Here is a 21,265-nt window from a genome sequence, read left to right on the forward strand (position 1 = left end):
AATACATGAGCCATGACAGGGGTGTATAGAGCCGAGCACAGAGAAACGTTTCAGTGGTTAAGAGCGTGGACAGACGCAGTTTGTCACGAAGGCTCTGCTGTTGTACCTTTCAGTCGCGCACCCAACGCGGCATTAATATCTTCAGCTAAACAAACGGAGGCAATATAAAACCGCCAGCTGTGCGACACTTTGCTAGATGTGAGAACTCATTGCCATCTAAGGTAGTCATACATCAGTTTGAGATCACAGACCTGTCACTCATTTCAAGTCAGCAGTGTGGCACATTCAAAACACCGTTGTTTCCCCCGCCGCACGCGACAAGACAATGCAAGAGGAGCGCAACCGTGATTTAGCGGAGAACTACGGTGAAGAGGAAGTCCTGCAGGACACAGCAACTTCTCCCTGAGTTCAAGGTGTCGACGTTGCTCTTATCTTGGGTTTCGTCTCACTGATGGAACAGCGAACCGCACCGCTTAAGCCAGCAGAATAACCGCGAGCCCAAACTCACCATAAATCACCACTTGGTTTCTGTCCAGATCTCACCTACCTCTCCGGTCGTCATGTGTACAGCTTTGATTACAATTTATTAAAGTAAAACTTGCAGTAATGACACTTAAACTTCTTCTGCTCGTTTTTAAATGTGTGCGTACAGTCATCACCCAGGTAACGCCACACGCGGTCGCTGATGACCGTGCCATTTACTGGGCCGTGTTCACTAACATTCACTTCAGGGCCTCCACCTACAACTCCTTTTTCATTAAATCGCACATCCTTCACTGAATATACATGGCCTGCCGGTAATTGGTCTCTGCACATGTCACGCACCTGAACTGCTTGAGTGAATAGTGGAACACACACATGAAAACAGGAGCTCTGGCAGCCACCGCATCAACAGCAGTCCAAGCAGGGCAGGATGACCATTCCAATAGGGGGGCGAGGCAAAGCGCCTGTGTGCCACAAATATTTCAGTTTTTTTACATTTATTCTTGTAGCTGTCGCTTTCCTCAAAAGCAACTTATAACGTTAGGATAATTACAGTTATTTGCCCACTTACACAGCTGGGTAATTTTACTGGAGCAATTTAAGGTAAGTTCCTTGCTCAAGGGTACTACAACTGGAGGTGAGATTCAAACCTAGAATCTTTAGGTCAAAGGGCAGCAGCTCTAACCATATTACCAGTTGCCTCAATTTTTTCTCCCCCATTGCAATTCCAGTGCTTATTTTTAATGTATAATGCATTATTTCAAGAAATTTTTACAAAAATGAGTACTTGTATTCATGTCCCAAATGTTTAAGTCAAATAGTAGCAGTGACAGGCATGGATGGTTAACCCTGCTGCCCTCCTGCCCTCCTGGTGCGGTTGTTTCCCCGCTTCTCTCCTAAGCCTGACAGTAACTGGGCAATGACAGTATGTAATTCTGCAGTTTCAGACCATCATTCTCTCTTTAGTGACTTTATCTAAACTTTCACAAGGTACTTCTATAACACAAAAAGAGCTTGATTCTCACTGCTCCTTAGATGAGTGGGGGCAAATACATACTATCAATGTACTTTGTTTAAAAGACACTTTGATTCACATTTAGTAAGAATCATGTTTTAATTATGTATAATTTTAAATTATACCACACCTTCAAATACTTCCAGTCTTAGAATAGAAGTGAAGCCCAAATAATAATTTCTCACAGATACTGATGCTGGCTTCTTGGACAAATACACGTGTCTAAATTCCATAGTGATTTTTTAATGTTCCAGATCTATAAATGTTAGTCACAGGTACTGAGATATATATGTACACACACACACACACACACACACACACGCACACACCATACACATACAGAGAAATCAGTTGCTTTTGCCGTGAACTGGTGTCTGCGAAAGGACTATAAAAGGTGCGGAAGGCAGTCACTGGCCAAGATGACATCATTCATACATTTGGCACAAGTTCCCTCAGTGTGGAAGGTACAGACGGGACCCGTGGGGGGTCAAGATGAGGCCGTTGCCATCAATGTGAAACACTGATAAGATACAGCTGGTGAGCAGCTCTTATTGTCCATTTAAAGGTTAGGATCCGTGGCCTCGGTGTGCACAAGGTGGGCTGTTCCACCGAGGAAACTGCAGATGTTCTGAAGAGCTGAAGAGATTAAACAAAAAATGGGTTTCCTCCACAGAGAGAAGAAGCTCCTTTTTGTTCCCGTGCCTCCTTTCCTGGGGTCAATGTCTGATGCGGGATGTCCTGGAACCATGGAGCTCTCACTCTTCTGTTGGACTCTTACTGAGGCGTCTTGCTGAAGGAAGCCTGCAGTGAAGGCCACCAGCGGTGAAGGCATCTTGCTGAAAGAGGGCTCCTTGGATCACTGGCGTGTGTGTAAACATCCGTGTGCTGAACACCTTCTCCGGCTGACGGGCCATAAAGTGGCTCCTGGTGCCACAGGGCCCCCGGGCGCCTCTAACACCGGCTTGTTTTCTCGCGCAAGATGAACTGTTGGCTTTCGCTGCCGTGGCCCCCTATGATGTGCTCCCCGGGGGGCTGCTGGTGCGAGTTGCTGCCACACTTCCGCTCCACGCTGTGCCACATGCCATAGCCAAAGTAGATGATGAAGCCTAAACCCACACACAGAGGCAGGGGTGCTGTTTACATGCTAAAACCACAAACACACACACACACACACAGGGCCTTCAGCTGCCCACAAAAACACAGTTTTTCACATGTCACATTAAGCACAGATGCATTGACAAGGCAGCAGCTCCCCTGAAGCTCATTGGCACTGACTCATAAACATGACAACTATAAATCCTTGAGTATTACCGTTATAGATAGAGTGAGTAAACACAGTAAAACACTACTGTGGCTCAGCTACCTCAGTCAATCAGTTGGTGGGTCAAGTGGTTCGGCCTGTTTCCAGCCGTAAGTTAGTTAGCCGGCAGTTAGCCGAGTACTCACCCACAGCCATCCACACAGAGAAGCGAACCCAGGTGTCCCCACTGAGTTGAACCATGAGATAAAGGTTGACAAATATGCTCACGATGGGTAGGAACGGGAGCAAAGGTACCTGCCATGGAACCACAGCATGAGTTCAGCAGATAAGGTAAAGCAGCAACTATTAACCACGCATCTGCATGGTACAGTCAATAACTTCTCAGACTGGCCATTGTGTGTTGCTGATGTGCCACATGGCACAGCTGTCACAGGGTGGCGAGTATTTGAATTTACTGACCGTTTGACACATCCATTATCAGCAACAGTGTCCGATTCAAGTTTGTGTTAAATACATATTTTAAATGTAAATGGATTAAAAAAAATTAATCATGAAGTGTGAAATGTTTTGTGCTGCGTTTTGTGTTCAGCAACAAAGCGGCATAGTTGATACAGCTGCTGCCTTCGGACTTGAAGCACCAGGTTTAAATCCTGCCTCCTGCCGTAGTGGCCTGGATCAAAGCACTTACCTTGAACTGATACTGTAAAATGTGTGTTGGATAAAAGAAGAAGAAAAAAAACAGTGGAGGAGGAAAAGGATCACCTACCATGAAGGAAACTTTCTTTTGTGTTTGCGGCTGCCTGCAGATGACAAAGATGCAGCCCACGAGGACAAGGAGAGCTGCCACGAGCAGAGCCAAAGCCCAGGGCTCCATTTCCAGGATGGCAGGCGTGTAGTACGTGGTGAGAGTGCTGATCGTACACACCAGCAATACTGGGGGGCAAACACACATACACACACAGAGTTACCGAACCATCAAAGCATCACAGAGTGGAAGCCCAGCGGTGGAGCGCTCACCTATGACGCTGACAGCTGTATTGACAATGGCTGACGACCTGTCAGTTGGCAACAAGGAGTCGGGGCTCAGCATGCTGAGGTGAGACTCCGACTCGGTGAGCGTCGCATCCTCTCCGCGAGTATCCCTCCCCCCGCTCCTCTCGCACGTGCTGTCTGGCTGATACCTGGGGGGCAGAGGCGTCGATGCTTCAGGAGATCACACATCTTGTTGCAGAGGAGAAGGAGAGCTGAAGGCTGGCAACCAAGAACTGGGCTTTTTGTGCGTATGGGTTTATGATTTTATGCTGAATACGGCCACAAGGTGGAGAATATTTGCGCCGGTCAGTATCAAAGCTGCAGAGGTTGAGCTTCACACACACACACACACACACACACACACACACACACACACACACACACAGTATGTATGTCATGAACACTTTGCAGAGCCGCTGCATGTATAAAACAAGCTCGGAAAAACTCCACTGTAAATGTCCTTGGGCCTCACAATATAGAGTATGTTTATTCAGGTTCATTTTGCCTCATTCAGCAGTTTCATAAGTCATCTGAACCTGGACTGCTTGTCTCGACGTACCTGAGGATGAGCACACATGCAGCCACCAGGGAGTAGGCCAGCAGGGTTCCGATGGACATCATGTCCACCAAGGCCTTGAGGTCAAACAGGAAAGCCATGAGCGCTGCAGGCGGCCAGGGATAGAGATGGGTGTGAGTGTCCATATCCCTCCAGGCCACCACGTGCCACCAAAAATCACTGTTCGTCTGGCATGCATGATCCAGAGGTGAAAACACGCACAAAATACAATTAAAAATCCCAGCTGACTGAGTAAAATAAAAATAAAAGCTTTCATTGCCAGTTGTCAACACCCATTTATGATTAAGGAGAACAGAGGACTGGGGTCAGTCTCATGAACCAGTGACAAATAACATCTGGTGACTTCCATTACTCAGCCTTAAACAAGTTTCCAGTCTTCAACAACATTCTGTAAAACAAAAAATGTATGACTCTCCATATGTTAGAGATAAACATTAATTTTAAAATATTTTTTTCACATTTTCAACTAAAATTGTTATTATTGCGATGCATCCAGAACCAAACACAGTGTAATAACTTGAACACCAACCCAAATTAAAATCTTGTTAAAAATGTGAAATAATGCCCAAATACAGGGGAAAATCTTTGTGCTGTGAACAATAAAAATATTTTAAGCAAAATTACGGTATCCAGACAGTTCATCGTGTCACATAGTTACAGAAAAGGTTTAAATGGAGTCTGATTTTCCTTGAGGAAGTGAAAGTTAAAAATGAGCTGATCTTTTGTTTTTCATACTTTAAAAATGTTACTGTTTCCTCTGTAACCCCATAACACCATGGGCTGTCATCAGTGTAATCTTAAGTGAAAATAAAAAATTAATCATTTAGAAAGACGTGACAGGTCTTTATGAGTCACACAGCTGGCACCACTGTAAGCCAACATGCTAAGGATTCTCATTACCATAACAGACAATTTTCTCATATGGTTTGCTTTAAAGCTCATGAGACTGATCCAGCGACTGAACATACAAGAGGTTGTCTGTGGCAGACCGCAGAGGCAGTGCTGGTAAATTTGGTGTTACGCTCAAGGTCATGGTAACCTCTACACTGGCTCCTCATCTTACAAGCGGTCGGCGTAACCTGTGTTTAGCCTCCAAGTCGATAGATGGCGGTAAAGAGCACCCAAATGGAACAGGACTTTGGGTGCCAGCAGTGTGCGTAACCTGAGGAGCCAGTTTACCATTGGGATTGGAAAGAGCACACCTACGGCTCAATTTCGTGAAACTCAGGAGCGCTGTTACATGGAACCATGAACATCAGCTACATATCATACAGCAGTTTGCATGTCGCAGTGGTTTGACAAGAGTAACAATCGACTTATTTAATTAACTTCCATGATAGTCAAATATCTGACTATTGAATTTCTCCTGGTTTCTATCTCTGATTCAAAGTAATCTCCCCATTCTCCCAAACAAAGCTGTGGTTATCGGTGCTGTAACAGACAACCCAACTGAATTGTGAGTATTTCCCCATCCTCCCAGCACCAGCTCCTGCTGCCATCGAAGCCCCCCGTGTGCAGACTTTGTGCCCCCGGGGATCGGAGTCCTGACCCAACAAACGCAACGGCAGCTTTACCCTGTTATCTGCATTAACGCAGCAGTACTCTGTGCACATTTGGCTTAAAATACATTTTTAATGCATTATTTTTCTAAGGTCATTATAGTACAACATTCCACTGTGATATAACATCATTCCAATTTAGTAAATAGGGTTTACTGCAACAAGTGCATAGAGTACCATGTTCTTACAGCCACAGCTTGTCACAGTGAGCCTACGGAAAGGAGCCACGTGTTAAAACCAACAATACCGCTGCCATTTGTGATTTGTAATGTCAGTCAGTATCGACTGACTTCACCTTTCTACTGTGACAGTGAACTAAGGGGTCAGGCTCTTGCGACGAGTTCACGTGGCCGTGTGAAACCCAGCCTAACGAGCACTAGAGGAAGCTGTATGTCTGCTCTGCTCGATGGCATCATGGAAGCAACGTGCTTCTGCTGGGCGTTGCGCGCACCACCACCTTCACAGCACACCCATGCAATCCGAGCCACGGCAAAGGTGCCCACCATCCCTGGGGGTGTGCCGTGTGGCCCCGGGGTTCGAGCTCCAGAGCTTACCCGCGGTGATGCCTGCCACCATGGTGGCGGCCACTGGAGCCTGCCGCTCACTCACTTTGGAGAGAAAGGTGAACAGTAAGCCATCGCGCGCCATGGCAAAGAGAATGCGGGGCAGCGGAAACATGGAGCCCAAGAGGCTAGAACACAGAGGTCATGGGTCAACAATCACAGTGAGGAGAGGACGTCACGCTGTCAGCTGAGCGCCTGCGACAAGGTGCGACGCGCAGCAGCGCGGCCCCCGCAGGACCGAGGACACAGTCTTAGGTGTATCAGCTGCGAGTGGCACTTCCGCAGTCGGCTCGGCGACGTGCTCACCGGCCACTCTGCACAGGAGCCCCTGCTCGCTCACCTGCTACTACCCCAGAGCTCACGGTGGCAATTAGCGGGGTCTTCGTCTGAGCATTGATTCGGGACAAGGCAGCGAAAAGCAGCCCGTCTTGCGCCATTGCATAGATTACACGGGGCATGGGGAAGATGGAGCCAAGCAGACTGCGTAGACAGAGTGGAAACAAGAGCTCACATTAGACACCTGTCACATGCAGAGAAGAGCAGAGCAGCACATGGGAGCACAATACGCACGCTGCAGTTACACACCACCACACACATTGCTTGTCTTGGTCACATTCATTGCAGCAGCGACTCTTCGGGCAAAAATCTCACAGTTGGGTGGTTATGTCTTGGATTAAAGTTCTGGAAAAACAAAAAAGTTTCAACGAAAGGCTACGCTTTTACCTCTGGAGTCAGACTCATATTGTCCGTTGATGAATACACAAAGTTATATGACTACTTTATTAAGCTGAAGTGTTACAATTTACAGTTGTTTTCAGCGTTCTCTTCGCAGTGAGAATAATTACAATTCATCGCTGATTACTGCGTTTGTGGCCAAGTTCTGTTCCACCTTGACCGACGACGTGGTGCTGCCACACTACACGCACCCTAACCCTAAAGGGTACACAGATGACACGTCCAACCCATCCACAAAGGATATGTTAGCTGCAAAACTACTCATGTAGATTTTTGGACGACTAAAAAAGCCCAAGTGAGAGTTCGTTTACTTTTGTTAGCGTACTCATAGTGCCGCAGCAGCAGGACCGGCGGGGTTGAACCTGAGAGTCGCACCTGCCACTCGAGGCAGCTGCGCCTTGCGGCAACACGTGGGGATAGGTGTGAAATGCGGTACTCGTGAAGAGCGCTCCAACACGCTGAGGAATGAATGTGCCAAGAGCTGGAACATGAGGCGCACAAGCTGGGCTGTGATTGCGAAGAGCTGCACACCCGCCGATTACACACCCAGAGAGAAGAGCGGCAGCACTTCAGCCTTGCTAATCAGTCTGCTCCCCTGTTAATCTGCACTCACATTACTGTGGGTTTTCTAACAACCGTTCAATCACAGGTTGAACACACAACACAGTGTCTTGCTCACACTACTTGGTATGTTAGCAACAATTCCGATCCACCTACTGAGCATGGGGGACAATCATTCGTCACTCGGGGGGGTATGGGATATCCCTTTTTATCAGCTGCTTTGCTACTCTGAAAATGTCTCTTACGTGTTCAAGCGAAGACCCCACACGGCTTGTACTGACTTTTGTAACTCGTTTCAGATAACCAAGTTGTTTCCTTCTGCCTCCAGCAGTTGCAAAAAACATGGCAGAGAACATGACCTGGTATTCGGAGTTTGTTTTGGTCAATGCCTCCCGGGCATCTCTGCCCACATGGCCAACATGGGGTCACCTTTTGAACACTGACTTTCAGGTGCCTGTGTGGTAGTGAACATATGTGTTGGTGGATGACTTCTGGAAATGGAACATCCCGGCAGTGTGTGTGTGTGTGTGTGTGTGTGTGTGTCGCCCCCTCACCTGGTGGACAAGGCACACAGTGATCCCACGGCCACCACATACTTGGCTGGCCCCCAGCCCACGTACTCGAAGGCCAGGGGCAGCGGACTCTTTGCATCCAGAAGGTAGTAGGGCATCATGAGAGTCAGAGCGGCGGAAACACCAAAGTAGGCCAGAAAGCAGACGAGCAGAGAAACCACAATGCCGATGGGGATGGCCTTCTGTGGGTTCTTCACTTCCTCACCTGCCAAAAACAAATATCTGCCATACCTGTCAAGGCTCAAGAGGGAACTCTGCAGGTACAAAGCCCCATACCTGTGGTTGCAATGCAGTCAAATCCAACAAACGCATAGAAACAGGTGGCCGCGCCGGCCAACGTCCCTCCGAAGCCATAGGGCAGGAAGCCACCAACCCCATAGTCACTGGTCACGTTTTCTTGGGACGACAAGTTTCTGAACCAGACAGTGGAGATAAGGGGTTTCAGAGACGCACTACAGCAAACACAGGCGGTCCAGGAAGGACAGGTGTGCACTGGTCCAGAAGACTCCACCTGGTGGTGATGGTGAAATTAATGAGGGACTCTTCTGTTATCCTCCAGTTGTGTGGATCTCCTTTGACAAACCCCGAGATGATGACGAACATCAGCACCAGCACATTGATGGCAGTGAAAACTTTATTTACCCAGGCCGATTCCTTTACGCCAAAGGACAAAAGTCCTGGAAAAAAAAAACGTTAGGAAATGTGACAAAAAGCAACAACAACACTGCTGATGAAGTCCAGCATCGCAGTGCCCACACACCTGGCCACGTATGCCAACGCCCACCCAGCATCCGCGGAGCCTCGCGGACAGGTGGATAGTCAGCTAGCAGACCACGAGATGAGCTGTCTCACAGATGGAGGCTGAATAATATAATAACCATGTTCCGAAGTGCTGCCCTCATTCTTCATAGAACACATGACAAATTTTGCAAAACAGTTCGGAGCGAGCGCTTCACAGAAAGAGCTTGTTTACAGTAACAGCGCATTCCTCGCAAAGCATCGGCACAAGATTTCCCTGTGCGCGTGCCAACAAGAGCCAATCTGTTTCCGTAAGCGTCTTTATACAAATTTGGAGGTTTACCGGACTCCTCGCTAGAACCCCCTTCCTTCCGCGGCAGCAGATTGCAGCTGATACAAACTCTAGTGTTTCAAAGTGTTTCAAGGTGACTCATATGGTACCTGAGAGCAGCAGGATGAGGAAGACAGCAAAGAAGTCTGGGTATTCTGCCAAACCAGGGGAGTTCATGCTGAAATAGGTTTTACAGAAGGTTTCTATGTGCTCTCCTATGAGCTCATCAAAGGTCCCGCTCCAGGCCCGGGCCACGCTTGACGTGCCTGCAGGAGAAGAGAAGAGCACAGCAGCCATGGTGAGCAGATCACGGCGCTTTTCCAGATGTGCAGCACTTGAGGTAAACTGCAATATAAACATGTGCACATTACCTATGACATAGGAGAGGATGAGGTTCCAGCCGGTAATGAATGCCCACAGCTCACCTACCGTCACATAGCTATACAGGTAGGCGGAGCCTGTCTTGGGCACACGAGCCCCAAACTCAGCATAGCACAGGCCTGCCATGACAGAGGCCAGCGCGGCAATGAGAAAGGAGAGCACGATGCTGGGTCCAGAGCTACCCTTGGCCACCTCTCCGGCCAGCACGTAGACACCGGCCCCCAGCGTGCTGCCCACGCCCAGAGCCATGAGGTCCACTGTGGACAGACATCTGCAGAGCTTGGAGTCCTCCAGGCTGTCCACTGCCACCACCTTCCTGCGCACAAGGGAGCGTCCAAATGCCAGTATGTGGCCCAGCATCCTGCTCAGTTTCTGCCATGGAAACCAGAAAAGGGAAAGAAAACAGTCAGTGGAAATCAGTAAATGCCCTCAACCCTCAACCTCAACACTGGGCCCCAAAACAACACTCTGACCGAGATCGGTGCACCTTAACAGGACCGCAGCACCTGTTCTGCACAGTAACATGGGTGTAATGGAGCAATGCGTCTCAGTGTTTTGTTTGTAATTTGATTTATTCACCAAGCATATGATTTTCTCCAAGGCAACACACATCTCAATGAAAACAGCATTTTGTCAACAGACAGAGAGACAGAAATGCAGACACGCTATTCCCAAAGTGCAGTCAGTTTGTGTGATGTCACTTTTTAATCCAGCAAAAGTTACATCGCATGCATATAGAGCATATAGAGCTCATAAGAAAAAGAGAGGCATTTTTGACAAATGACACAATGTACATTTATGGAGTATGCAGTAACTCGGACAGAGATGCGTTTTTGAGGTCTGGGATCAGACTTGCCAGCGGCAGGTGGTACCCAAAAGCTGTCAGTGGACCTCACCGTGAACGCAGAGGGAAGACACGAGTGAACACGGCATAAATAGTCAGTTATTCAGCACAGACATGAGACAGAAGGAGGTGCTGTTGTCCCACCAGGCCAGCGGCTGTAGATGGGCTCTTAATGGGTCAAACCTGGGTCCTTGTTTCCCTTCCTTACTTCCTTTCTTTCTGCTTTAAAGACATGTTTCTAACAAACCAAAGAGCTCCAGCTGCCCGAGTGCTCACCAACCACTGATAAATGATTAAGCAACTGACATGGACAAACAGTGGCCCAGACACTGCTGTTTGCCCAGCGCAGCCTGGAAGAGCTGCTGGAAGCCTGGATGGTGATTGGCCACATTGGGGGGAGAAGCCACGGTAGCGAGTTTTCGCCTGTTGCTCAACGCTGGCCTCAGAAGGGAAATTCATGAAGGACCGGGACGAAATGTTGAAATGTTATTGCTCCTTTACTGAGCAACACACCACCACAAGCAGACAGACAAGAAGGAATGTGTCAAAGGCTCTAGAGGAAAACAGGGTGGTCACAAGTGGCCTTGTGGGGCCACACGTTGTGAGGTGTTTGCAGACAAGGACCTGAAGGATGCCAGTTCACCCTGAAGGTTGTCTCACAGCTATGTATAAAAGAATAAAAATGCTTGGATGAGTGAAAATGTCACCGCAATGATGCAAAAGCCAGACTCTTTACTCAAAGGTCACTTGAAGAACATTATTAATAATACAGCCAGAAAAGAAGTTAACAGTCAAGTTGTAGCCCAGACTTAGCAGGTGATGCTTTTAACACAGCTCATAACCATCTTCATCCCATATCACCCATAAACTGAACACAATCGGCATCTACAGGTGTTGTGCTTGAGAGAAGATGTTCAGGGGCACTGAGATGAGCATTGCAGGATTTTCAGCAATTAAATCACACACACATTTTCAGAACCGCTCATCCCATACAAGGTCACAGGGAACCGGAGCCTACCCGGTAACACAGGGCGTAAGGGGACACACCCAGGACGGGACACCAGTCCATCGCAAGGCACCCCCAGCAGGACTTGAACCCCAGACCCACTGGAGAGCAGGACTGTGGTCCAACCCACTGCACCCCTCAATTAAATCACATGACATTTATTCATTTAGCTGATGCTTTTCTCCAAAGTGACATACAATGTAAGTCTAGCTACAATTATTTGTCCATCTATAAAGCCATGTAATTTTTACTGGAGCAACTTTTAGGGTGAGTACCTTTTTCAAGGGTATTAGAGCCAAAGGTGAGATTTGAACCTGCAACCTTTAGGTCCAAGGGTAGCAGCTGTAATCACTATGCTACCCTATGCCCCTACTGCCTTCCCATATTCTCATATTTCCATCAGAGTATACCCCAAAGAACATGTCGGTGAAGCAAGGCCCCTGACCACTAACAGGATTATACTGCAAGTGGACTGTGCCACATTAAACCCAGCGGAGGCATTTCACAGAATCCATAATCCGAAGTCTCCATATGACTGAGGTCGAACAAAGACGGTATAGTGTGTAAGTGCTGGAGCAGCACTTTGTGAGAGAGTGGCCGAGGAGAAGGCTTTTCCTTGACTGCAGACTCATGTCCTCAGAAGACAGATGACCTTTCAGCAACGGCGCTCACAGGATCACTATGACAACCTTCCCAGCATAGATGGGCACCACACTGCAGCATCCATAAGGGTTTTCACCACAGTGAAGCTGGTACCATTCAGGCTTTGCCAGGAGCACCAGGAGGCATCAAAAGGCCAAGTGACTTAGAAATACATAAATCTCCTGTATCTGTCCCATGCCAGCCAAGGCTTCCACCGAGGGTTCCCCTGGTACACCTACAGCTGGTTGGATCTCACTCTGGATATGAGAAAAGCCTTGATAGAAAGAGGCCAGAAATGACACACACACATTTTTGGAACCACTTGTCCCATACAAGGTCGCGGGGAACCGGAGCCTACCCGGCAACACAGGGTGTGAGGCCGGAGGGGGAGGGGACACACTCAGGATGGGACGCCAGTCCATCGCAAGGCACCCCAAGCAGGACTCGAACCCCAGACCCACCAGAGAGCAGGACCGTGGTCCAACCCACTGCGCCACCGCACCCCCCCCCCTCCGGAAATGACAAAAGACGTAAAATCACATCCAACACATCCTACTGAACACACTCATTATCACCGCAACTGAGCTTCACTAATCCTGTGAAAGTATGAAGTGTCTCTTTGTTCACATTTCATAAAATGTCCAGGAGCTCAGAGGTCACATGTTGCTAGTGGGCAAACTGCAAACTGTGATGAATTCCATATGTGACTCTTGGACTACTCTCCATGTGCTTGAAAGAGATGAACATTAAATAAACACCCTTTTACTTTTTTCTTTTTTAATATAAACACAGCTGAAAATGCCCCTGACTTTAAAGTCATTTGAGAAGACTTTTCACAGATTAGATGTCTAGACCTGAACCCTTATAAAAATGGAACATCCAGACAGATTAGTTCCGAGGTACTGAACGACCTCCCAGAAGTAATCTCTCTCTACATCGTAGTGCAGTGCCCTCCACAAACAGCTTTCATGTGGAAATGATCAAAGGATTCTATTTTTATTATAATAAAAATCCTGCAGGACTCAATACTGTTAATAACATATACATGACTAGAGGTATTTAGTGGAGGGAAATGAAAAAGACAGCTTCACCATTAAGACCTTGACAAGAATACTACTTCTCATACGTCAGTGGTGAGGACTTTCCAGGTACCATGCGCTGAATCATCGGCAGAACAAATTAATCACTGAAGACCCCAAAATGATCTGAATGGCACTGATTCTAAAAAGAGACATGCATCGAAACCAGAAAGGTAAAATTAGGTAGAAAGCACTTATGAAATCCTGCCAGAAGCAACAACAAAAAGCACATTACAAAAGTTATTACTCCATCCATCCATCCATCCATCCATCAGATTCTTAAGGCTAAAATATGCTCAATGCCTGACTTCAAAAGATCACACAAGGAGCTGTTTTGATAGACAAGTCCTGTGGACAAACAATTTTAACCAATATTTTCAAGAATTTAACTGCACCATTCAAATCCCATAAAAATTAAAAAGTTATTAAAGGTCTCCTCTCTAAATCTAGCAGCCTGGGGGGAGGGTTTAGGTGATTTTTGTTCATATTTCATTGTTCCACCAAAAGCCCTGTCATTAGAGTCGAGGAAACAGGCTGGTTGGAGTCCAGATGTACTGAACAGCAAGTTCACCGGTAGAAAAGGCCTGAAGCTCATTTCTGAAGAACTGTGAAGATCGCCTGGTCTCATCTGAATAAAGTTTTTTTTTTCCAATTTACTACAGTAAAAATGTAGAAAAGCTGCTCTGGTGCACACTGGCATCAGGTAAGTTAGTATCGAGTACCATGTTTTCAGGCCACAGCTCCCAGGTCTGGGTTCAGGAGAAGGAAATCTGACCCACAACAGGAAAACCCTTCCGTCAAAAGGTGTGTTTCACTTTATAGCACGCTGGAGACAATGACTGCACCTGTGTGGGGGGGGATAAGGCACAATTTATATATTTTGCCCAAAATCTGGCTTGGCAATTCTTTTTTTTTTTATTTAAGAAGATTAAGTCAAATCAGATTTAAATTTTTTTTTTCAATCTTGAGCATTCTCTGTAACTCTATACCAATGTTACCAAAATATTTTTTTCCAGAAAATGTTTAACATGATTAAATTTCAGTTGTTAAAAGTGATGCAGAATCCATTGCTGCTGTCAATCAGCTTCTTCCACTTTGCCACTACATCCTCTGCAGCCTCAGAGCATGTCTAGCGCATATGGACTTGTCTAGTCTAAATTTAGGAACAGGCTTGGCATAAAAAATGCATCAGAACTCGTTTCCCCTCAATGCCCTAAAGAAGAACATTGAGCTGGGTGAACCATATATAACCCACATTTATACTAAAACTTGGTATCTGTGAATGAAAAACTATAGTCATTATCCAAAAGCTGTGGTGTGATTTAATTTTTGTCAAGTTTTTTCGTGTTACAAACTGTTTAAAGCTGACTTGTGTATTAAACAATGTAGTTTAATTATCCTAGTTCTTGTTGTTTAATTCATAAATGTAATTTTATTCATTAATTTTATTCATTGAAGTACTTTGTGCTGATAGTTAAATAAATATATTGAAAAAAAATCTGAAAATGATTTAAACCAAGATCAAAAAAAAAAAAAAGTTGATTTAAATCATGATTTAAATCAGTGATTTAAAATCGGCCAGTCCTGTCCAAAAATACCTTTTTGGAGCATGAAACTTCTTAATTACTAAGAAGTCTTTCTATGAAAAAATAAAAACTTGGACCTTAACCACAGCCTACTAAAGACAAACAACAGTGGATCTTTGCCGCTGGTCAGAAGTAAGTTTGGTCGACCCATAAGTGACGCCGTGCATCAACCAAAATTTTTGAAAAAGTTAATGATTTGCCCCTTTCGGGGAAATACTTTCTTTCTTAAAGAAAACAACAAAATGACCGGTGGTTTACTGCGCCGGCCTTGGTCGATGTATGAGAAACACTACAGTAAGGTAAAAGGACCGTAAACAGAAGGGCGATGCTCCCAAAGAGCACGTCTGGGGGTGCGTGGCTCCCGGATTCTGGCTGACCGGCTGAGCCGATGGTTAACAGGACCGGTGAGCAAACAACATAAATGCCTTATTGAAAGAGCTCACCAAACACAATCTCCCGCTCTCCACATGACGCCCCGTATCTATTAAAAGAAAAGTGCCACACTTGCAGCTTATAGTCCTTGACACCATTTGCTTTGGCAGCGGTCAGAGGGGGAGGCGCCGCTGTTTACCTGCCACAGCATCACAGATGGCCACGCTGGAGCACGGCCTCCATTAGTCCTCACAGCCGGGGCCCAAAGCGTGCTGGGATTTTACCCCACGGTTGCTACGCGGAGAAAAGAGACAGTGACTCAACCCAGTTGACCCTCTGACACCCAGATTTCCTCTGGTCAACTAGATCGTTGTTGGTAAAGGTGATCTAGTGGCACATTCTGAAAAACAACAACCCTGGCTGTTGTGTCTCAGCATATATTTCATGTATTTTCCTAGAACCAAGATTCTATTCCAGGAGCTCCAGTACACCGTAAAGCCCAAAAAATAACCAAGTAGACTACTGTACATGTTTATAATGAACTAAATCCATCACTTGGCACATTCTACATTCAAATGGACTTGTATTAATAAATGCACTGGAAGGTTTGGTTAGTCTGTGGAAAAACACTGACTTGTAATCCTGCCACAGTGTGGGTGTCCAACAACAGCAATGCATGTTCCTTCTTGGACACACAGGTAAGGACCACATGTAGGTGACACACTCACTAACAGCTGACAGTAGCAGCAGGTCACCTGCAAAGCAGCCTCAACTCCTCCTTTTCTCCAGCATTGCCAGTAGAAGCGTTTGGCTCCACCCCTCTGGACCGATCCTTCACTGAACACTGATGCGATGGGTTCTTCGCACCTCAGCTTCAGCGTCTCGGTTGCAATCCAATTCTTTACCCCCACCAGGTGTCTTTTCACCCTGCATCACGTTCATAGGTGCTGAGTGTCCCCGCTCTGGGGGTCAGTGACCCAGCCACATGGCAACGGCGTACAACGACCTGTTTACCCCCACACTCTATTGGCTGATCAGTGTTGGTCAAGATGGGCAAAGTTCTTCTCTTACGCACTTGTCCAGTGATATCTTGCATGAAAGTATACACCTTCCTCATGTAACAGTGTCAGTTCATTCCGTGAATTCACTTCATGAGGCGATTTGTTGCAACGGCGGTTAGACTACTATTATTTCTTATGGAAAAACATAGTGGATTCCAAGATGAAAAACATGTCACCTAAAATTAAGAGAATAAGATAAAATGTAGTTTATGGATTAGTCATAACATATAACAGTCATGACAGGATATTTTTTAATATCTGTAATAAAATGTATAGCTTGTGTTTATATATATATACACACACACACACACTGTCAGAAGCGCTTGTCCCATATAAGGTCACGGGGAGCCGGAGCCTAACCCGGCAACACAGGGGGCAAGGCTGGAGGGGGAGGGGACACACCCAGGATGGGACACCAGTCCATTGCAAGGCATCCCAAGCGGGACTCGAACCCCAGACCCACTGGAGAGCAGGACAAGGGCCAACCCACTGTGCCACCGCACCTCCCCACTATATATATATATATATATATATATATATATATATATATATATATATATATATATATTTTTTTTTTTTTTTATCATGACAGCACGATAGTGCAACAGGTAGCACTGTTGCCTCAGAGTACTGTTTGGGCCATGGGTTCAAATTCACCTCAGTCTGTGTGAAGTTTTCATGTTCTCCCCATTTGCGTGGGTTTTCTCTAAGTGCTCTGGTTTCTTCCCACAGTTCAAAGACACGTGCTTCAAGTGAACTGGTGATTCTAAATTGTCTGTAGTGTGTGACTGTGTGTATGTGGCTACACCGGCACCCTGTCCAGGTATATTCTAACTAGACTTGTTCCCAGTGATTCCAGGATAGGCTCCAGACCACAGGGATTGTGACTTGGATAAGCAATTACCAAAAGTAAGTCAGTAATTTTTATATTTTAATAAACACATTTGAACGCGAGCTCTAATATCACCAGATTTCGGAGGAAAGCAGAATTTTTAACGTCTGTCTTCTTATTCTGTTCTGAAGAAAGCTGGTGTTTTTAACCTGTTCTAGCATAACTTGTTTTAGACTGAGAGGTTATCAATTTCAAAAAGTGCTTCACCGCTGAGTGCTCTGTTCTCCTCTTTCCACATTAGAAGACTTTGCTCCTAAAAGGCTCCTTTTTCGCAGCAGTTGCGGAGCAGTGTGCCTTTCACCTGAGTTTTAAATAATCCCTCCACTCGGAGCGGAGAAGCGTTTTTGAACCGAGAAGTGCTATTACAGCAGTCAAGCGAGATGAGTATGGTGTGGGTGAACCAAATAACAGTATTGCAAACACACTCATGAGAGGAAACACAATCAGAATCAGAATCAGAAGGGATTATGAAAGAAATTCTTTCCTGTTTTTAAAGAACATGCTTTTCATGGTTTAACTTAATGACTGCTTCCCTCACTGAACACCGTACCGGTGTACAAGGCGGAGCGAACACTGCACAGCAGCCGCATTACACTGGGACTAGACCGTTTCTTTTAAAAAGCTGCCACCAGGTGAAATACGGACCAAAGAACACAGACATTCTTGTGTCACCTCTTTTTCCCACCAGTTGCAGAAGTAAGACGACCGTGTAACAGCAAAAAAACATGCTTCTGCATTAAGGAGGGTATCTATATGTTCGTTAGATGCTGTTGTGGTTTTTGGTATGTTGTATGAGTGCTTGGCATACACTGGAGTCAAGAGTTACAAGTTGTTTACGCAAAAAAGTGCCAGACGTCTATGGACCAAAAGTTTGTGAAAAGCTGTGTTTCCAAATCTGGGTAACAAACTTTGACCCCTTGTTTCCAGCTCCAGAAAGAGACTTCCAGTGTGACCCTGGAGGAGTTCTTACATTTCTGCCCATTCTTGGCTTACACAAGTAGGCCGATTAGAGGCCGATGTGTGCGGCATTATGAACGAAGGTAATGCTCTAATGGCAAGATCCCAACTCGCATATAATCCTTATTAACAGAGGGATGACTACAGTTCAGCTCTTTACCCTGTTTCTCGAACCAGAACATCAGCTCTTCAGCAGGGAATACAGTACGGCCTCGCAGCACTGACACTCCTCCGGCACGGGTTCGAGGACTTAACTCCTCTCTCCTGTTCCCTCCAGTGGAAAACTATTCACGTAGCGGGAGAAATTTGCATGAGCTCATTGCAAAGTCTCAAAGTCACAATTTGTGCAGAACAGCAGAACATTTCTTGCATATTTTAGCTCTCAATGGTCCTTTCATACATGTTTACAAGTGTCACAACTTTCACAAAAGTGCTGTTTGTAACCTGGCAGAAGGACAGGTCACAAGAGGGACATTTGGCCTCGGAGCGATCAGAGACGGTAAGGGGAACAGACCAACGGTTTGAGCAGTTTCACCTCATCAGCAAACCAGCACAAAACCGACATTCACAGATTTACTGAACGCAACAGATGAAAGATAGATACCATGTACTGCAGCAGCAGTATTATTGAGAGAATTGCTGTGTGTCCTTGGCACATTTACATTGATTAATTTAGCAGTCCCTTTTCTCCAAAGTGACTTACAGTGTCAAGGTACTTACAATTATTTACCCATTTATACACCAGGGTAATTTTACTGGAGCAATTTAGGGTAGGTGCCTTGCTCAAGGGTACTACAGCTGGAAGTGGGATTTAAAGCTGCAACCTTTGAGTCCAAAGGGAGCAGCTCTGCACGACGACGCTGCCAGCTGCCAGTCGTGGTTTTACTATGGTGAGGCATATTTTCTTACCCCAGTAAAACTCATTAATGAGTACAAATCAGGCATCACTAATGCCATGTCAGAATAAAATTAATATTTAAACCCAAGTCATTCTGGGAACTTCTGTGTGATATGAAAGCACTGTCGATGCTGTAGGATCAGTAAGAATCTTGACACTAACTTTATTGTCATTCATTTTAATAAGACTAAGTTTAATAAAATAATGTGATACATCTGTATTACACATCAATCCCTCTGAAGACCTCACCACGCTTTTTACTCATTCTCCGTGGTAAAAACGTCTGCGCTTTTCAAATTCTGTCATCTGCCTTGGAACAGTGCAGATAACGCCGGGGTCTCTGCTGGCACCAGAACCAAGAAGAAACGAAACCGGTCCAGAAGTCAATCACTACACAGAATCACGATGCTCCAGCATCAGTCAGCACCTTCTTCTTGAGGACATTACACAAAGAAGCATCACGAGCGTAACGGTGGGTCATGTCAGGAGCGCATGGAGTCTCCGCTGGAGCGCGAGAACCTCCATCCATCCGCCCGCTGCACGCAGCGCGAAAGGCTGCGCGAGCGCGCGCGCGCGCGCCACTTACCCCGCGTGAGTTCCGCAGCGGCGCGCAGCGATTCCAGCCCCGAGCGCGAGAATCCGTACGGTGAAAGTGTCGTGTCACTAGTTGCGCGCGCGCCTTTTCTGCGCTCCCAGAAATCGGGGGCGGGGGTGACTTCTTGGCACGCGCTAATGAGACCGCGGAGGGAAGCGCTTACATGGGACGGGGGGGGGAGGGGGGTCGCCTTGTAGGAGAGCCGCGGCCTGGAACCCTGAGCTGCAGGAATTAATTTGAACATCAGAAACAAATTTAGCTTTCATTCATATCAATTATGCAGATATTCCGGCCTCAGCCTAATGCTGCCTGTATCATGGACTTATACAAAGGATGCTTCTTGGCTAATTTGCACAGTGTCACAGTGTTGGACATGAGAATCAGTCAGTCACGAGGCAATTCATTCATTCTTCACATCTGTGGTTGAACATCAACCATGATCTTTCACACCAGGGACCCGATATTTAAAAAAAAAAAAAAAACACTGATATCCCCTTCTCTCGGGTTCCATCCATGCATTGAAGTGACAAAAAGATCTGAAGGTTTTCGGTTTTGTCTCCGATTTGGTGGAATGACCACCCCCTCTTACACGGAACTGCTGAATCGCTCTACATTTAAGAACTCACCACTTTTGAACTCACTTCCTCCCTGATCTCTTCAGTGTCTGATAAACATGCACATGTTTGCTATGATTTACATAATTTTTAACAGGTTCGTTGAATAATGGAAAGCCTACATGCAGCTACTGGCGTGATGTACAGTACTGGTTCATATGGTGGATTGTGACAAATTGACTGAGCTCTAGAATCACGTCATTGCATCCAAGTCTCCCCTTCTGTTGATGTTTTTTTCTTCAGAGACAGATGTTGCTTTGGAGAAAAGTGTCTGCTAAATGAATGCGTGCAATGTAATAATCAATTTTAATGTAGAAAACTGGCATAAGCAGAGAAAATCAGAAAGGGGGGGGGGGTCAATACTTTTTCACAACATTGAATGTAAAGCTACACTGCAATATAATACAAGTACATTGCAATCTGCAGACGTCTTCAGACTGGACCTGGACCAACACACACCACCCATGCAGACCTCACTGTGCTCCAGCTTCACAGCATGCAACAAAGTAAATTGTTGGCCTTCACTTGGACAGAAAAGCTTGCAGTAAATAAATTAAAGCTTATCGCTGAGGTTATAAACATGGAAAATGCAGCTCTGTGCAGTAAAGAAGCACAGTACCAGAGAACCACTGGCAGTCATTGGTCTGCTGATACCAAAAAGATTTTTACCTCCTATGATTTCAGTAACCTCAATAAAATCGTGTGGCTTTATGTCTCTTTTCTCCATCCAGTTACTTTCAGTTGTTTTTTGCATCTTTTCAAAATGTGTCACATACACCCCTCCACCTGAATATAATTATGGGTTACGTATGGGTTCTTGTCGAACAAACTATACACGTTCTTTGCAGTATGAAGCAGAGAACCAAGGCGGAGAGAAGCACACATGGTGCTGGAAGTCCTGTGTAGTGCTA

General features: G+C 46.0%; 1 protein-coding gene across 3 annotated transcripts; it reads right to left on the minus strand.

The window, feature by feature from the left end:
• Positions 1 to 1,110: 1,110 nt before the first annotated feature.
• slc7a2 (solute carrier family 7 member 2) lies at positions 1,111 to 19,785 on the minus strand. Of its 3 annotated transcripts, XM_029252326.1 has the most exons (13): positions 19,732 to 19,785; positions 15,537 to 15,631; positions 9,799 to 10,180; positions 9,538 to 9,693; positions 8,870 to 9,035; positions 8,635 to 8,771; positions 8,341 to 8,563; positions 6,831 to 6,970; positions 4,351 to 4,453; positions 3,777 to 3,940; positions 3,526 to 3,692; positions 2,945 to 3,053; positions 1,111 to 2,604 (listed from the first exon to the last, which is right to left on the minus strand). In XM_029252326.1, the coding sequence occupies exons 2-13, from the start codon at positions 15,546 to 15,548 to the stop codon at positions 2,450 to 2,452; spliced, it is 1,914 nt and encodes a 637-aa protein (XP_029108159.1). In that variant the 5' UTR covers positions 15,549 to 15,631; positions 19,732 to 19,785; the 3' UTR covers positions 1,111 to 2,449. The 3 variants fall into 3 exon arrangements, with proteins under 3 accessions (XP_029108159.1, XP_018602258.1, XP_018602257.1); XM_018746742.2 differs by lacking the exon at positions 15,537 to 15,631 and having other exon boundaries at positions 19,732 to 19,783; XM_018746741.2 differs by lacking the exons at positions 6,831 to 6,970; positions 19,732 to 19,785 and adding an exon at positions 6,482 to 6,618 and having other exon boundaries at positions 15,537 to 15,782.
• Between the last annotated feature and the right edge of the window lie 1,480 nt (positions 19,786 to 21,265).

The sequence above is a fragment of the Scleropages formosus genome, chromosome 5 (genome assembly GCF_900964775.1).
Source record: "Scleropages formosus chromosome 5, fSclFor1.1, whole genome shotgun sequence".
NCBI lineage: Eukaryota > Metazoa > Chordata > Actinopteri > Osteoglossiformes > Osteoglossidae > Scleropages > Scleropages formosus.